The 19,030-nt window shown below is 44.0% G+C and overlaps 1 protein-coding gene across 1 annotated transcript; it reads left to right on the forward strand.

Moving 5' to 3' along the window:
* The first annotated feature begins 5,123 nt into the window (after positions 1 to 5,123).
* LG01H22orf39 (linkage group 01 C22orf39 homolog) lies at positions 5,124 to 16,994 on the forward strand. The gene is made up of 3 exons (XM_073628972.1): positions 5,124 to 5,274; positions 10,341 to 10,508; positions 16,679 to 16,994. Exons 1-3 carry the CDS (start codon positions 5,257 to 5,259, stop codon positions 16,790 to 16,792), a joined length of 300 nt encoding a protein of 99 aa, XP_073485073.1. The 5' UTR covers positions 5,124 to 5,256; the 3' UTR covers positions 16,793 to 16,994.
* The last annotated feature ends 2,036 nt before the right edge of the window (positions 16,995 to 19,030 follow it).

Below are 19,030 nucleotides of genomic sequence, written 5' to 3' on the forward strand. Positions count from 1 at the left end.
AGAATCACCACTAGCATTTTGGAGGCCTGGTGGCGGAACAAGCTCCAACAACACTGAACCCTGTCCTGCATCCTATCCTTCCCAGCTGCCCGCAGAGTTACCCAGTGCGCCATGAAGGAAAGGTAACGTCCCACCCCATGCCTGCTGGACCATGAGTCAGCGGTAATATGAACCTTACTGCTGACCACCCTGTCCAGTGAGGCCAAAACATGGCCTTCCGTAAAAAGAAATGGCACTTTGGAACCTGCCACTGAGGTACATAACATTCCACAAATTCACAAAAAGGGGCAGAGTCAGTTGCAGTGCTAGCAATTTGGCCAAGTTAGCATTTAGGCGCTGAGCATGTGGATGGCTGGGACCAAACTTCTTTTTATGGTTCAGCAACTGGGGTAGGGAAATTTGCCTGCTAAAATCAATTGGTGGTGTAGCAGATTGGCTGCAAGTACTTGGGACACCTATTGCTATACCTTCATTCCTCTCAGTACAGGTTTTTGAGAGGACTGGTGGTATAGTAGGGTTGGAGATCTCAGATAAGGAGCAAGGAGAAGTCCGCCTTTTTCTTTGATGTCTGTTGCCAACAGACTGCATGGCAGGTCGTCATATGTCTGGTCAAGCATGTGGTGCCCAAGCGGCTGCTGTTCTGGCCACGCTTGATCCGCTTCAGACATAGGTTGTAAACAGAAACTGTGCAATCTGCTGCACATATGTCGAAAAAGGCCCACACCAAGAAACTTTTAAAAGTCAGCGGGGATTCAGCAGCGCCCTGCACCTGCGGAGCTCTGCGGTGTGATGCAATAGGGTGGCTGCCCTTAAGCTTGCCCGCTAGAGGACATCCTGCCTCGTTGGAGTTATGCCTACTCCTCCTCCTCCTCACTTTCCTCCTCTCTTCTCTCAGGCACCCAAGTACAGTCAGTGATCTCATCATCCCCTCCCTCCTCGTAACTGGAGCAAGCTTGGCAGTATGCTGCAGCTGGGGGAACATGACTGCCAGTTTCCTGTCCTAGGGAGGCACCCCCCATCTCTAGGCTCACGTTACTTCCTTCCTCAATCTGGGAACCAACATTGGAGCCTTCAAACCGCTGCACATCCTCCAGCAGCATGTAACCGACACTCTGGTCGAATAATTCTGGGGACTCCTCCATGCATGATGGTGGGGCTACGGAAGGAGTGACCGTTGACAAGGAGCCAGTGGAATAGGCTAGCTGTGTTGGAAGGCAAACTACTCTGAGCCTGGGTGACAGAGGATGAGGAGGATGAGGAGGATGAGGACGGCTTCGTTATCCACTCCACCAACTCTTCTGCATGTTTTGGCTCAATAACACGGCCAGCAGCAGAAAAAAAGGACAAGCATGCCCCATGGCCACCTGCAGAGGATGCACCATGTCCACGACCACCACTGTTGATTTTAGACACAGAGCCTGCTTGCCCTCTTTTAATAACCTGTGAGTGTCTGCCTCTCCTTGGTGGCCTTCTGGACATGATGTATTTTTTGTTTTGCAACACCACACTGAACTGTATTATATACTGTGTATACAGCCTGAAGTGTATTCGAAACTATACACCATGAAAGCACTGTATTAATAGGCTACACTGAGTGCAGAGTATATTTATGTCAGCCTGCGCACACTGCATAAAATTGGTCTGCATGGCTGTCATCCCAGAAGGAAGCCTTTCTAAAGATGATGCACAAGAAAGCCCACAAACAGTTTCAACAGTTTTCTGAAGACAAGCAGACTACGGACATGGATTACTGGAACCATGTCCTGTGGTCTGATGAGACCAAGATAAACTTATTTGGTTCAGATGGTGTCAAGCGACAACCAGGTGAGGAGTACAAAGAAAATGTGTCTTGCCTACTGTCAAGCATGGTGGTGGCAGTGTCATGGTCTGGGGCTGCATGAGTGCTGCCGGCACTGGGGAGCTACAGTTCATTGAGGGAACCATGAATGCCAACATGTACTGTGACATACTGAAGCAGAGAGGGTTAAGGCAGTGCTGGAAAATAATGGTGGCCACACAAAATACTCACACTTTGGGCTCAATTTGGACATTTTCACTTAGGGGTGTACTCACTTTTATTGCCAGCGGTTTAGACATTAATGGCTGTGTGTTGAGTTATTTTGAGGGGACAGCAAATTTACACTGTTATACAAGCTGTACACTCACTCCCTGACATCCTGGCTGTCTGACTATCCGTTCTGATTACTGAACTCTGGCTATGATTTGACAATATTGCTCTGTTTACCTTTTACTATTATTATTAAACAAGTGTGATTTTAACTGCACTTCTGTCTCGGTCTGATTCGTGGTTTCTGACAGTAGGCGAAGGCCGTGAATTCAGCAGATGCAGTCAATCCACTTGTTGGTAATATTTTTTCCAGATTGGATGAGCAGGATCACTGTATGGATCAGTTTGCCATGGCGTTACAAACACTCCTGAGTCGCACGGCTCATCTGGAATCTCCCACTGTGGCAGCTCCGGTACAACCTGTGTTGCAGGCCGTCCCTGCTGCTGCTCCAGTCTCTGTGCAGGCACCTCGAGTATTACCTCTATAAGAAGTATGTCTGGTGATCCACTTTAAGGCAGAGGGTTTTCTAAATCAGGTTGACATATAGTTCGAGATGCTGCTCCAGGAATTTCCCATGGCCGGAAGCAAAGTAGGTTTTGTGATATCTTTGCTTTCTGACAGAGCCTTGGCCTGAGCAAACCCTCTATGGGAGACACAAAAACCCATTGTCCTGAGTTACCCAGAACTTGTGGCTTCCTTTAAAAGGGTATTTGACGTTCCCGCATGCTCCGTTTCTGCTGCCAAGTGCCTCAGGTCAATCAAACAGAGTACAAGAACTGTTGCCGATCACGCCATTGAGTTCCGTACTCTGGCAGCAGAGGTTGTGTGGAACAATGAGGCCCGCGTGGCTGCTTTTTCTCATGGTCTCTCCGATACCATCAAAGATAAGATAGCAGCCCGAGATATACCTACTGAGCTGGAGAAGTTGATCACGTTTTCCATCCTCATTGACTGCAGAGTCAGAGAAAGACTCTCTTTTAAGGAGCGCTTGCGAAAGTCTCCTGTACATTTGTCTGAGCTTTGCAGTCCCACCCTTCCCTCCCTCACCCATGCACTTGGGCTTCACATGTCTCTCTCTGGATGAGAGAACCCTTAGGAGGAGGGAGAGATTGTGCCTTTATTGGGGCCAGGCAGGTCTGACTTGTCCGTCAAGTTACAGGCTCTAATCGACTCTGGGGCTGCAGGCCTGTTCATTGATGCTGCCTTTGTATCTAAGCACTCAATTCTGCTGCAGCTTTGTGCCACTCCACTTGCCATTGAGGCTCTTGACAGGAGACCTTTACAGCCTGCCCATGTGACTTATGAGACTGTTTCCTTGTCCATGGCTGTAGGGGCTCTTCACCATGAGATAATCCAATTCAAAGTTATTTCCTCCCCCAAGTTTTTGCTGGTTATTGGTTATCCTTGGTTACAGAGGCACAAACCCTCTTTTGATTGACTTTGTGCTGGTCGCCACAATGCAGCAAGACATGTTTCCAGAATGTGGCTAAGGTCCTATGCACCTCTTCACTCTCCTCCCTGCTGGAGGCAGAATGGCTCCCCTGCGCGTAGCTGTGCGGCGGCCGCTTTAAGGAGTATAGGGGGCGTGCGCCTGCAGCGTCACTAAGGTGCGATCAGTGCTATAAATAGCCACTGATTACTATATAAATGTCACTGGCAGGGAAGGGGTTAACACTAGGGGGCGATCAAGGGGTTAACTGTGTTCCCTAGTGTGTGTTCTAACTGTAGGGGGAGGGTACTCACTATAGGAGATGAGAGATCGTGGTTCCTAGCTATTAGAAACTCGCGATCTGCATCTCCTCTCCTCACAGAACAGGGATCTGTATGTTTACACACATAAGTCCCTGTTCTGCCCTCGTGCCCGCGATCACGCAAGGCCGGCGGTCATCGTGACCGCCGGTCACGAGCATCGGCACCCCCGCAGTGCAGCAGGCGCACGTGCGCGCCTGCTATCCCGCTTAAAGGAGCCAACGTACAGCTACGATGGTTCGCGGGATCGTGCTGACCGTTGACAAGCAGCTGGTCGGCAAGTGGTTAATCTAAATCAAGCTACGTCTCTGTCCACGCCAACAACACTACACACGGCCGCTATGTAAGCAGCCTTATATAGTGAGGGGCGTGGACTTAGTCCCCTTGAGCCCTGATTGGACAAAAACACCCTGCCTTTGGCCGATTTTGGCTCTCTCAGAAGAGCGCGCTGTGATTGGCCAAAGCATGCAGGTCAGGTGCATACTTTGGCCAATCATCATACAGCAATGCACTGCGATCTCGCAGTGCATTATGGGGCGTTCTGCGGCACTCAAATTTTCCAACGCTCTATAATGTTCGCTGTTCTGCGAACGGGTGAACATCGAGTTCATCCCTAGTTGAAGCAATCAATTTAACACTGGCAGGTGCTTACAATAGTCAGCTTTTATTTATTTAATTGCACATTATACAGTTTATATGGGTTTATTTTTATTTATTTCCCACTATACAATTTATATGTGTTTATTTCTTTTCCTTGCTTACTATACAATTTATATGGGTTCATCTTTATTTAATTGCCCACTATGCAGTTTATATGGGGTTCTTTTTTATTTAATTGCCCACTATAAAATGTATATGGGTTTATTTTATTTACTTGCTTACTATACAATTTATATGGGTTATTTTTTTTCTAATTTTCCACTATACATTTTATATGGTTTTATTTCTATTTAATTGCTGACTACTGTATATAGTTTTTTTGAGGGGGGTTATTGTTGTTTAATTGCCCACTATACAGCTTATACGGGTTTATTTCTTTTTGCTGCCTACCATATTGTTCATATAGGTGTACTTTTTCCTGCATATGTGGCTTTAGTTACAGTGCTGATGTGTTTTATTACTTGATTTAGCAAAGAGCACTGCTGATCTGTAGAGATAATTGTGCAATGGCAGCTTCCATCTATTTCGGTCCCGGGGAAGCAGTGACAGCCCCGAACCGCAGAGTGGCGCTCTCACACATAATAATGTTCAGTCCTCCCAGGTCTATTCTTATACTTACACATCTCTGACGCCCAACCAATCGCTTGCAGCAGGAAATACCTACACGCACGCTTGGACCCCGCCCCTTCCTCCACTTTCGCTTCTGCTCCTATTGGTGATTCGGAAAGTGAGCTGTGATTGGTCAGATGGTGAAGCGGGCGGGACTGGTGGAGGAAGCATGGCTGAGCTGTGGAGGGTGAGTGTATGCGGTGAATGACAGTGTGGTTGGTGAAGGACGAATGAGGCTAGTGTCCTAGGTGATGTTAGCTGTGATAATGACACAGGCGGCCAGGGAGGAGTGATATGGAGGATAGCCAGTGCTATTATCACAGTATTACAGTAGCAGGATGTTTTACTTCTTTAATACATTGAATTAAAAGGGAGGTGCACATAACAAGAATAGGGATTATGGCTGCCCTTATTGCCAGAGGCAGTCAGTGGGATAAAGCGAATCCTCACCCTCTGTGTGATCTTCCCTCCAATCCACATCTCCGCTACATGAATAGTGCTGGTTTTTCTTTATTTTTTGTTTTATTTACCTTTTTTTAATTTTTTTATAATTAGAACATGCGTCCCCACTGAGGCAAATGACATGCTCTATGCTCACTGTGCCTCCTGGGCTATGCATGTCACCTATCCCAGGACAGGCGGAATAACCCTTCATTTAGAAAGGAGGAGGCGGCGGCGTGCCTAGCGCTGCGTCATCGGGAGACATGCTGGCTGAACCAGGAAAAGCCGACAGGCCTCTGATGACGTCACAAGCAACATTGCTACGCAGGACCGAGCGGTGGCCGAAGACTGGATCCCAGCGGGACAATGCTGGATCCCCTGGGTGGGTATCTAAAACATGCACAACACACCACCTGGTAAGTGGGGGGGGTAAAAAAAAAAAAAAAATGGGGAGGCGCAGGCAAAGATCTGCTTTAATTAACCACTTGCTGACCATATCACTTACATGTACATCGGCTCTGCCGAGCCATATCATTTACTAGGAACGTGATCCGGCTGTGCTGTGCTGTGATTATATACAACAAATACTGATCAGCAGGTGCTGGCCGATGGATGACTGCCAGCATGTAAACAAGGCAGAGCTCTGCCCTGTCAGTGGGGAAGTAATGGATTTTCTTTCCTCGCAAAGCAGGGGATAAAATCCATCACTTCCCTTAGTAAAAGCACAGTACACCAAAACACTGGTTAGGCACACATTTAACCCTTTGATCACCCTAGATGTTAAACCCCTTCCCAGCCAGTGTCAGTACAGCGACCGTGCATATTTTTAGTGTCCGATTGTCCGCTGCAATATTAAAGTCCCACTACAAGTCGCTGATCGCTGCTATTACCAGTAAAAAAAAAAAATACAATTCCAGTATGTATACCTAGAGTTGCCACCTCATCCCTTTAAACCCGAACACATATGAATTATGCAGGTTCTGAGGCTAATTTAATGCAGATAAAGCAGCAAGTGAATTTAATTACTACCTTAATCAGCCACAGACCCTGTGTAATTATTATGTGTTCGGTTTTAAAGGGATGAGGTGGCAACCCTATGTATACCATAGTTTGTAAATGCTATAACTTTTGCACAAACCAATCAATATACACTCATTGGCATTTTTTTGTTACCAAAAACATGTAGCGGAATACGTACTGACCTAAATTTATGAAGAAATTTAAGCTGGGTTCACACTATGCTTGCATGCGTCTCACAGCAGGAGTCTAGTGCGTCCCTGTTCACCATTTCAGGTCCAATTTCAGCCCCAATGTTTGGCTGAATTTGGACCTGAAACGGACCAAAAGATGCAATAGGACTCCTGTGCAAATTTGCAGCGGACATATGTGAACTGGCTCCATAGAGAGCCGGTCAAAATCTCCTGCTATTGCGAATTGGATGCGGAAAACCCAGCCTTGGATTTTTTTTACATTTTGGATATGTTTTATAGCAGAAAGTAAAAAATATAGTTTTTTTTTTTTTTTTTTTTTTTTTTTTTTTCAAAATTGTCAGTCTTTTTTTATTTATAGCACAAAAAATACAAATCCCAGTGGTGATCAAATACCACCAAAAGAAAACTCTGTGGGGTAAAAAAAATTTCATTTATGGTGTCCGTTTATGAAGCAGTGAAAAAAATTCACCGCTTCATTCTCCGGCATTCACAGAGGAGATCGTTGTGCCAGTTTATGAAACTTTGTGGATCGCTTCTCCTTCTGTGGAGTGCAGAGATCTACAAACAGTGGAGAACGGCCCCTGATATTGGAATCTCATGAGACTTTACGAGATTACAGTACCAGATATTCACAGAAACACCGAGATGTCAGTTTATTAACCAGGCAGCATTAACCATGCTGCCTGGTTAATGCTAAGTTTGTTAGCATTAACCAGGCAACTTGGTTAATGCTAATAAAATAAAGAGTTTTGAATTAAAAAATAAGACAGCAGTAAAGTTAGCACATTTTTTTTTTTTTTTTTTATATTGTGAAAGATAATGTTACACCGAGTAAATTGATACTCAACATGTCACGCTTCAAAATTGCACCCGCTCGTGGAATGGCTGGCGACAAACTTTTACCTTAAAAAATCTCCATAGGCGACATTTAAAAAAATTCTACAGATTGTATGTTTTGCGTTACAGGGGAGGTTTAGGGCTAGAATTATTGCTCTCGCTCTACCGATCGTGGCGATACCTCACATGTGTGGTTTGAACACCGTTTTCATATGCAGGTGCTACTCACGTATGCGTTTGCTTCTGCATATGAGCTCGGCGGGACAGGACGCGTTTTTTTTTTTTTTTTAAATTGTCACTTTTATTCCTATTACAAGAAATGTAAACATCCCTTGTAATAGAAAAAAAAAGCATGACAGGACCTCTTAAATATTATATCTGGGGTCAAAAAGACCTCAGATCTCATATTTACACTAAAATGCAATAAAAAAAAATTGTCATTTAAAAAAAAAATTGTCATTTAAAAAAAAAATGGCGTTTTAAGAGCCATGGTCGGAAGTGACGTTTTGGCCTCACTTCCGCCCTGCAATGTCATGGAGATGGGTGGGTGTCATCTTCCCCTCACTCGTCTCCATGCACAACCTCAGAGAGGACCGAATCGCCTACCGACGGCTCCGGTTAACGTTGGAGGGCACCAGATAGGGCGGGAGGGGGTGGCCCCCTCTCCCACCACTGATAACAGTGATCTCGCGGCGAATCTGCCGCAGAGACCATCTTGACAATATCACCAATTTTGGGTTGACATCAGAACAGTAATAGAGGGAAAATCTTCCATTGGGGGCAACAATGCTGGTGGCACGTCAGGAATCTCCCACTTTGGAGGGATTTCCTCTCACTTACTGTTCTGGCTATGGGACAGGAAGTGAAGAGAAATCTCCCCAGCGGGACACAGATGGCAAAAAAACCTGACAGTTGTCCAGAGTGGAGAGGACATAACTGTTGATGAGTCAGTTCTCAGTCTTATAGCTGGTGGGGGACAGAGGCAGCATCAGACTGATGCTTCAGCGGGGAGGTGAGTATGGATGTTTATTTAGTAACCCCAAAATTCTTCTTTACAAATAAATGGCTCCATAGCAAATCAACAGGCATTACGTGCATTGACACTTCACGGCAGTCACATCTTTGTGTGTGCGTTACTATGCGTGCTCCAATGTGCTTGCATAGGTGTAAATGGGCACTAAATGTTTACTGAAGACAAGAATTTCCTAAATCTTAAGTTGTACGCTCAAAAATAATGAGAATGTTATATTGCATATATACAGCTGTGGCCAGAATTTTTGAGAATGACACAAATATTAATTTTAACAAAGTCTGCTGCTTCAGTGTTTTTAGATCTTTTTGTCAGATGTTACTATGGTATACTGAAGTATAATTACAAGCATTTCATAAGTGTAAGTGTTGGCCCTTCTTTTTCAAGACCTCTGCAATGCACCCTGGCATGCTGTCAATCAACTTCTGGGTCACATCCTGATGGATGGTAGCCCATTCTTGCATAATCAATTTTGGAATTTGTTACAATTGGTGGGGTTTTTTATTTGTTCACCCGCCTCTTGAGGGTTGACCACAAGTTCTCAATGGTATTAAGGTCTGGGGACTTTTGACTTATGGCAAGATGTTCCATCATGCTGGAAAAGCCATTGTTTCTCACCAAACTGTTCTTGGATGGTTGGGAGAAGTTGCTCTTGAAGGATTTTTTTTGTACCATTCACGGCTGTGTTCTTAGGCAAAATTGTAGATGAGCCCACTCACTTGGCTGAGAAGCAACCCCACACATGAATGGTCACAGGATGCATTACTGTTGGCATAACACAGGACTGATGGTAGCGCTCACCTTTTCTTCTCTGGACAAGGTATTTTCCAGATGCCCCAAACAATCGAAAAAGGGATCCATCAGAGAAAATTACTTTACTCCAGTCCTCAGCAGTCCAATCCCTGCATCTTTTGCAGAATATTAGTCTGTCCCTGATGTTTTTCTTGGAGAAAAGTGGCTTTTATGCTGCCCTTCTTGAGACCAGACCATCCTCCAAAAGTCATCGCCTCATTGTGTGTGCAGATGCACTCACACCTGTCTGCTGCCATTCCTGAGCAAGTTCTGCACTGGTGGTGCCCCGTTCCCGCAGCTGAATCAACCGTAGGAGACGGTCCTGGCGCTTGCTGGACTTTCTTGGCCGCCCTGAAGCCTTCTTCACAAATGTAGTGAAAATGTCTTCTTTGGGATTAAGTTTGTTTTCGTGGCAAAGAGGGACTTTGCAATTAATTGCAATTCATCTGATCATTCTTCATAACATTCTGGAGTATATGCAAATTGCCATCATAAAAACTGAGGCAGCAGACTTTGATAAATTAATATTTGTGTCATTCTCAAAACTTTTGGCCACGGGGGTGTGTGTGTGTGTGTGTGTGTGTATATATATATATATATATATATATATATATATCTATTTATATTGCTCTGTGGGTTTAACGTAAAGTAATTTAATGAGTTTAGACACATATGCAATACATAAGTGTTTGTTGTTTTATCTAACATTCAAACAATTGCTTTCTGTTGATCAGGAACTGACACACACTGATCAAAATTCGGCCAGTCCCTGCTGAACCAGACACATTTCAATCAATGTATGGCCAGCTTAAGATGGTGCTGTTTTCAGCTGCAAAACAATAGGGGCATTTAGATGCAATTCAAGTAATAAATATAACTGTAAGTATATCTTTTCATTGTGTACAGTGAGATTAAAATGTTTTTTTTTTTTCCTTACACAAGCCACCCCGAGACTGTAATGACTACTGGGATGAATGGAAATACTGTAAGAGCCTAAGGCATCGTTTTCATTACTACTACACTTATGGAGGAAAACCAGATTGCCAGCAGTGGAAGGCAGACTATACAGCATGTAAAGAGTGGGAAAGGAGAAAAAGCCAGGCAGCCAAGGTGGGACGTGAAACATGTTCATGAATGTAGCATGTTGTTTGGCATAAATCAGCTCTAATTTGTTGGATTGGATTTGTCCACTTTGTGTGTATCCAGCCACAATTGCTGCAGGTAATCACTGGCTGTGCAAACAGTCATAAATAGCTGTGGCCGCCAACAGCCTGTTATTGCAGTGTACGGACTCAGTGGCCATAGTTATCCACACGCAGCTGTTAGTCCCAGCCGCAGGAGACAGTAGACTAGTTAGTGCTAGTGGAATTTTCAGTGTGGCTAAACGCCAATGCAAGTGGAGCCTTTAGGTACTCTGAAAGACCCCAGACTGGGTGCAGCACTAGTCAAAGCAGCAGGCTCTTTTTCCTGTTGGTGTGCACTGCATCAATAGGAGCCAAAGTGGTCTTTTTTTTAGTTTGGGAGTAATAAGAGACTACAAGTTCATCTGGTAGGGGCTAAAGAAATTTAGAACCAGAGTTTTGGCTCAGAGATACAGGGTCTGCTGCGGAAAGTGTAAAAGTTTGCTTGTGGTCTCTGCAGTCAGAATCCGCATATTATTTTGGTTGTAACGTTGTGCATGATGTAAGTTAAAGGAGAAGTTCACCTTTCATAACGTGTTACATGTTACTAAACGAGCATCCCCTGTTGTGACAGCGGGCCGGTGAGCTTCTCCCCACACCCGCTTCTACAATGGAGAAAAATTGGCCGCCCACCTGGCTGCATCCATTATTCACAGAGTTCTGTGAATGGGATAAGAACTACCATCAGCCATTGCGGCTAACAATTTGTAGTCCTCTGTGAACTGTGAATCAGGACATTGATGGGTGCTCTAGGTAGTTCATTGATCCTTACATCAGCACTTGCCTGCTCTGTGCAAATGTATTGCACAGAGCCGATCCCTTACCTCTTCCTTGGCGGGCCCCCCTCCTTCTTGCTGCAGGTGTCCCTATAGAAAGCCATGTGCACACAGTAATTTTTGGCCACACCTCCCACTCGTTTTGACTAACAGCCTATGGCTCCTGCTGCTGCTTGTGTGTATTTTTTTCACCTCAAAGTCTTTGCTTCAGAATTCCCTTAGGTGCCCAATACCCGACAATCACTTCTAGGCCAGCCACAACATTTAGTCTAGTGGTAAGGTCACGACATTCCAAAGCCCAAGCCAAGGATAGGCTGAAATGGATAGCTGGAATAGTAGGGACCAGCTCTAGCATCATTGTCGAGGATCAATTACATTGGGTGTGGAACACGGCTTCGACTGAGTCCAAACAGCAGAGTACTGGAACAAATTTCCAATCCTCAAGTTCTCACCAATGTGTTTAAGCTGTCCTCAGCTTTAGATGGTAAGTACAACTGAAACCTAACATAGCCATAAACATTTAGATATTACTCATTCACTTGATTTTCCCATCCACACTAAACTGCATTGATGAAGAAATCTCCCTTTCTGGCTATTGTATTTAGATAGCCAGCATCCACAGTTGCCCAAATACTCAAACAGTGATTGCATCTGTTTTGATGCAGTCACTCTTCAGCCAATACATTTCCCTCCGCTCAATCGATTTTTCAGTTGACTCTTTTTGAGCAGGGTGGTGTTGGCAGTAAGGCCACCCAAGACTCAAATACTGCCAATTCAGCAGGAGATGGCTGAAATTTGAGGCATGTAAGGTTAGTCTAAATAAACAGATTTTGGGAACTGTTTGTCTCTTACAGCGGGAAACAAGATTTTATTAATTATACAAAATGAAGGGAGAGCTGCTTATCGTAAATACCACCCTTAGTTTATTATATTAACAATGAAATAAGTGCACTAAAATTAACTTCCTAATGTGAAATATAAATTATTAATGTGTTAAGGCAGATAATAGAACCATACTATATAAACCTTAAACAAAAAATAAAAATAATCTCCTGGACTTTGGGGCATATAGTGGTCCTAGATGAATGTATAAACCAAATCCAGAAATTATTACAAAGCGTAAAAAAAAATACCATGGCTTCAGGGTGCCTACTTCACTCAATAGACAGTTGTCTTCACCCTAGGTTTCTCCGCTGTATTACTGTTTAGTCAGCCTAATTGTTATGAGATCCTCCAGTGATAAGTTTCGTTCATGCAACCAAAAGAAAAGATATCATTGTGCAATGAACCACAACATTGTATCCATCTCATTACTGCATATAAATAGATGCACTCACTATGTGATACAAAGTATCAGTGCATAAGGCAGTCAGTCGCTCACCGCGATCTCTCTCCTCGCACCGTAATCTGTGTACCAAACAGGCACATCGGATGACATCACTGGCTCCTCCCGACGCGTTGCATCACGTGACTTTATCAAGGGTTTATTTACCACTTCAAACTCAGGCCAATTCTGACATTTCTCACATACATGAAAAAAATCTGTGTTTTTTGCTAGAAAATTACTTAGAACTCCAAACAATATATATATATTTTCTGAAAGCAAAGTCCCTGCAGAATAAAATGGTAGTTAATGTGTCACAATATTTGAGCAGCAGTTTATCAAATGCAAATTTTCTGGAAAAAAGTACACTATGATGAAGTTTAGTGCACACAAACACAATATAATACCCATTATTTTGGTAAAATATAAAAGATGATGTTACACCAAGTAAATAGATACCTAACATGTCACTGCATAAACCTGTGGAATGGCAACAAACTACGGTACTTAAAAGTCTCCATAATTGAAGTCACACAGGAGGACTAGCGCTAAAATAATTGCTCTCACTCTGACATTTGTGACAATACCTCACATGTGGTGCGATCACAGTTTATATATGCAGGACCTATGTACGTGGTCGCAATTGTGCGTGGGGGCACTTTAAAATTCTACATTTATTATAATTTTTACACTGTCCCTTAAATGTTTTTTATTTAACTTTATTGCTATCACACTAGGTCCTCTTAATAGGGAGATCTGGGGGTCTATTAGCCAGCAGATCTCTCCTCTGTTCTCCAAAGCAGCCGATTTAACTGAGATTGCTTTGATCAGCTACTATAGCTGCTGAATCACTTTTACTTTGTAGAGAATGGCCAGGTGAAAAGAATGATACCAGGATCATAGCTGCAGCGAAGGTCATGGTGTAACCACTTCCCAACAAGGACATATACACTGCTCAAAAAAATTAAAGGAACACTTTTTAATCAGAGCATAGCATCAAGTCAATTAATCTCCTGGGATATTGATCTGGTCAGTTAAGTAGCAGAGGGGGTTGTTAATCAGTTTCAGCTGCTTTGGTGTTAATTAAATTAACAGGTGCACAACAATGAGATGACCTCCAAAACAGGAATGGTTTTTCAGGTGGAGGCCACTGACTTTTTTTTCCCTACTTTTCTTTCCTGACTGTTTTTCGCTAGTTTTGCATTTGGCTAGGGTCAGTGTCACTACTGGTAGCATGAGGCGATACCTGGTCCCTATAGAAGTTGCACAGGGAGTCCAACTCCTCCAGGATGGCACATCAATATGTGCCATTGCCAGAAGGTTTGCTGTGTCTCCCAGCACAGTCTCAAGAGCATGGAGGAGATTCCAGGAGACAGGCAGTTACTCTAGGAGAGCTGGACAGGGCCGAAGAAGGTCTTTAACCCATCAGCAGGACCGGTATCTGCTCCTTTGTGCAAGGAGGAACAGAATGAGCACTGCCAGAGCCCTAGAAAGTGACCTCCAGCAGGCCGCTGGTGTGAATATCTCCAACCAAACAATCAGAAACAGACTTCATGAGGGTGGCCTGAGGGCCCGACATCCTCTAGTGGGTCCTGTGCTCACTGCCTGGCACCTTGGAGCTTGATTGTCATTTGCCATTGACCACCAGAATTGTCAGGTCCGCCACTGGCGCCCTGCGCTCTTCACAGATGAGAGCTTCACCCTGAGCACATGTGACAGACGTTAAAGGGTCTTGAGAAGCCTGTAACATTGTTCAGCATGATCGGTTTGGTGGTGGGTCAGTGAAGGTCTGGAGAGGCATATCCATTGAGGGATGCACAGACCTCTACAGGCTAGACAATTGCACCCTGACTGCCATTAGGTATCAGGATGAAATCCTTGGACCCATTGTCAGACCCTACACTGGTGCAGTGGGTCCTGGGTTCCTCCTGGTGCATGACAATGCCCGGCCTCATGTGGCGAAAGTATGCAGCCAGTTCCTGGAGGATGAAGGAATTGATACCGTTGAATGGCCCCCACGCACGCCTGTCCTAAATCCAATAGAACACCTCTGGGACATTATGTTTTGGTCTATCCGATGCTGCCAGGTTGCACCTCAGTCTGTTCAGGAGCTCAGTGATACCCTGGTCCAGTTCAGGACACCACCATCCATCGTTTCATTAGGAGCATACCCTGACGTCAGGCATGCATACAAACTACTGAGTACCATTTTGAGTTGCTGCAATGAAATTTCAGCACAGTGGACTAACCTGCTGCATCATTCATACTTAATTCAGCCCTCTGTAGGTTGATCACTTTTATTTCCATCAAACGATGTGGCATCCTTTTGTCCCTAACACATTACCCAGTCCATATCAGTATAGATATCCACAATATTTTTTTTTCCCCATTGAGATTTGATGTGTTTTCAAAGTGTTCCTTACATTTTTTGAGCAGTGTATTTATGTACTGTCAAAGCAATTCACCTATATTCCACCTGGTGCCAGGAAACTGCACTCATGTGTTTCACTCCTCAAAGGAGCTAATTCATAGGTCCCTATGATTAAAGAGTTTTTTTGCGGGGAAAAAAAACAACCCCCCTCTGTGTGATCTATATAACAAGGATTTTAACAAACTTTGTTGCAGAGTCCTACTTGTTTCTGCTTAGAAGGAATAGCTCTTTGTTAGATCAAGTAGTGTGCAGGACTGATTCTGAACAGTAACTTTTTAATTTTTGATCAGCTGACGCACTTGCAGAGCTCTGAGGAGAGTGGCAGGCTCTGCATTCCTTTCAAAATTATGAACCCTTTAGGAGCATCTCACTAAAACTTAAATGTTTGCTGCGTGAGTGCTTAAAATCTGACTTTCATCTTAAAGGGGTTGTAAAGGTAATTTTTTTTTTTTTTTTTTTAAATAACAAACATGTTATACTTACCTTCACTGTGCAGCTCGTTCTGCACAGAGTGGCCCCGAACCTGCTCTTCTGGGGTTCCTCGGTGGCTGTCTCAGCTCCTCCCCGCAATAACTAACCACCTTAATGCGAGCTCTCTTGCATGGTGGTTAGTTATTGCGGGCGCGCTCCCGTGATACAGCCGGCGTCCAATAGCCGCTCGCTGTATCACTCGGCCCCGCCCCCGGCGCGCCGCGTCATTGGCTGTGATTGACAGCAGCGCGAGCCAATGGCTGCGCTGCTTTCAATCCATCCACTATAGCCAATCAGCGACCAGGCTGATCGGCTGAATGGAGGTCGGGAGCGAGCGGCCGAGTTTCGAGGTGTCAGGTAAGTAAAACGGGGGGGCTGGGGGCGGCGGTATTTTCAAAAGTTTTTTCACCTTAATGCATTTATACCTTTACAACCCCTTTAATGCAGGCTTCAGGGAAAATCAGTGAACCAATCGTACAGGCAGGAAATTACATCTCTGGGGGGAGCGTATCAGGAAAGCCTCCAGGTTGCCATATTGCATTGAATTTTACAGAAACTTAACAGTGCTGCAGATTGAAAAGAAATGGGAATCTTTAATAACACAAAATTACAATATGGCTTGCGTCACAATCGTATATGCCAGGGATATGAAATTAGCAGACCTACAGCTGTTGCAAAACTACAAGTCCCATTATGCCTCTGGGTGTCATGCTTGTGGCTGTCAGTCTTGCTATGCTTCATGGGACTTGTAGTTCTGCAACAGCTGGAGGTCCGCTAATTGCATATCCCTGATATATGCTATATTATTTTTTTATTTGCAATATTTTTTACCTCAGAAGGGGAGTTACCCTTTAAGCTCCCTTGAGCACTTTCCTGACTCTCAGTGCATCATTTTGCTTTAATAAATTTTCTAAAAGTGGCTCTCCCTTCCTTTTTGAAGTATTGAATTGTTGCAAGTTTGGCAGCTTATGACCGTGGAGGCCCTGCAGCTGGGAGGTTGGGGCAGAGGAGTGCAGCCTGCAGCAGAGCATTGCTTTGCAAACATATTGAAGATTTTACTAATGACATACTATTATATTTTTATAATATATCTTCAGGAAGCTCTACTGCAGAGTGAGAAGGCTCGGCAAAATGAAAAACAGAACAACAATCCCGTGTGGACAATGAGGAAGCGTCCTCCTGCAGACTGGCATCTGCCACTGGATAGATAATCCTAAACAAGAAGACTAACTTTGAGCTGAATTTGAAGAGCGACTCCCATTAAATTTCTATGGAAGTGTAACAGTTCTCAGACACTTGTTTTTATGTATTTTGCTTCCTTTATTTAGAAGCATGGATTTGGTGTATCTAGAAAGCTAATGTTAACAGAACTTTATGACAAACAAAAGAAATAAAAAGGCGATTTTGATGCTGCTCCTGTTTGATCTGCACTGAAATTAAATTTATGTGAGCAACATCATCCCCTTAAAGTGATTGTAAAGGTTTGTTGTTTTTTTTTTTTAATTAACAAACATGTTATACTTAGCTGCTCTGTGTAACGGTTTTGCACAGAGTGGCCTCGATCCTCCTTTTCTGCTCCTGGCTCCTCCTCTTCTTTATCAAGTGCACCAATGGAGAGCCGCTTTCCATGATGGCACTTGTGCAGGTGTGCTCCTGAGTCCTGCTGCTGCGTCCATTGACACAGACAGCAGGACTTGACCCCATCCCCGGGGTCACTGGATTTGATTGACAACAGTGGGAGCCAATGACACCTGCTTCTATTAATCTATCCAATGAAGACCCGAGACAGCGGCTAGAACTACTGTGCTCGTCCCCGCCGCTGGAACAATCGTGCCCAGGTAAGATAAATGGGAGCAGCTGCAGCACAGATTGGTTTTCACCTTAATGCATTAAGGTGAAAAACCACAAGGGTTTACAACTCCTTTAAAGCTACTTTCACACCGCTTCGTTGCAAAGACGTGGTAAAAACGCATGCACATTTTTACCGCATTTCAAGTTTTGCACCTGAAAAAAAGACTCAAAAACTGCACCAAACTTCTTACTTCATTCTTCATCTCTCTCTCCTTCCCCCCCCCCACTCCCCCCTCCCTGATGGCATGCATGGCAAGATAGGCTGAAGGACCACATTTTATTTTAACAATGGCTACGTTAAAGATTACCTCCTACAATATCAGGGGTCTTAATGTCGCTGCTAAGCGACACCAAATATTTTGTGAACTAAAGCAAGCCACATGTTTCATTGCCTTTCTTCAGGAAACGCATCTAACCCACACAACACCTGTTAAATTAACATCACCCAACTTTCTGCAGTGGTACTATAGCCTATTGGACACCAATAAAGCTAAAGGAGTAGCCATTGGATTTTGCAGAAATGTATCCTTTAGGCTATCTGATATGCTAGCGGATGATCATGGTCGCTTTCTTTTCCTTAGGGGATTCATAGGTAAAACTCAATGCACTCTTTCAAATGTGTATTGTCCAAACCATAATCAACCTGCTTTCCACTCACAAATCCTAACTAAACTGTCACACTTCGCTAAGGGACTTACTATCCTTGCTGGAAACATAAACATGCCATTAGATCCAACTATTGATACGTCCCAAGGCCGTTCTAGTATCGCTTTCAAACAACTGAAATTAAAAAAAAGGCTTCTGGACCTTCAATTAATGGATGTCTGGCGCCTCCTCCTCCATCCCATGGAGAAGGATTTCTCACATTTTTCCACAACACACCAAACCTACTCCAGAATAGACAATATATTCTTAGATCATTTTCATCTCCTAGGCACCGCATCTGTTTCAGACCATTCACCTGTGTCAATGATGTTGACCATGTCTTTTTTACCACGGCATACTACCAACTGGAAACTTAATGACTCCCTTCTCTCTAATGAAGCTGAGGTTTCCATGTTAGCCTCTCATCTATCGCAATACTTTAAGGAAAACAAACCCTCTGACACCTCTCCCTCCACCGTTTGGGAAGCTCATAAGGCTACTATTAGAGGCCGACTCATTGAGCTTGGTGCAAGGAAAAAAAGGGAACATGATCAACAAATTAACCAGGTTTTACAACAGATAGCGGTTCTTGACAAACAACATAAACTCTCTCTGCATATTGAGCACCTTCAATCCCTCACACTTAAACGAGAGGAATTCAAATCCCTCAACTTAGACACCAAGAGAAATTTCCAACGCCTGTCACAGAAATGTTATGAATGGGGGAACAAACAAGTAAATTATTAGCTAGATCATTAAAGACTACACAGTCGCAATCATTTATTCCCAAAATCAAACTTTCAACAGGTGAGCTGGCCCATGCAACTCCAGACATTGCCAAAGCCTTTAGAGAGTATTATGCGGAACTTTATAACGTTAAAAAAGACTTATCCTCTCTACCTCAAAAAGAGAGAAGAAACCGCATGCTTTCCTACTTGAAAGAAGCCAATCTT

This window comes from Aquarana catesbeiana, linkage group LG01 (genome assembly GCF_042186555.1).
Source record: "Aquarana catesbeiana isolate 2022-GZ linkage group LG01, ASM4218655v1, whole genome shotgun sequence".
NCBI lineage: Eukaryota > Metazoa > Chordata > Amphibia > Anura > Ranidae > Aquarana > Aquarana catesbeiana.

Coding starts and splice junctions, on each gene's coding strand:
- LG01H22orf39 (XM_073628972.1), top strand. Junction 10,509..16,678: donor GAAAAAGCCAGGCAGCCAAG/GTGGGACGTGAA, acceptor ATATATCTTCAG/GAAGCTCTACTGCAGAGTGA.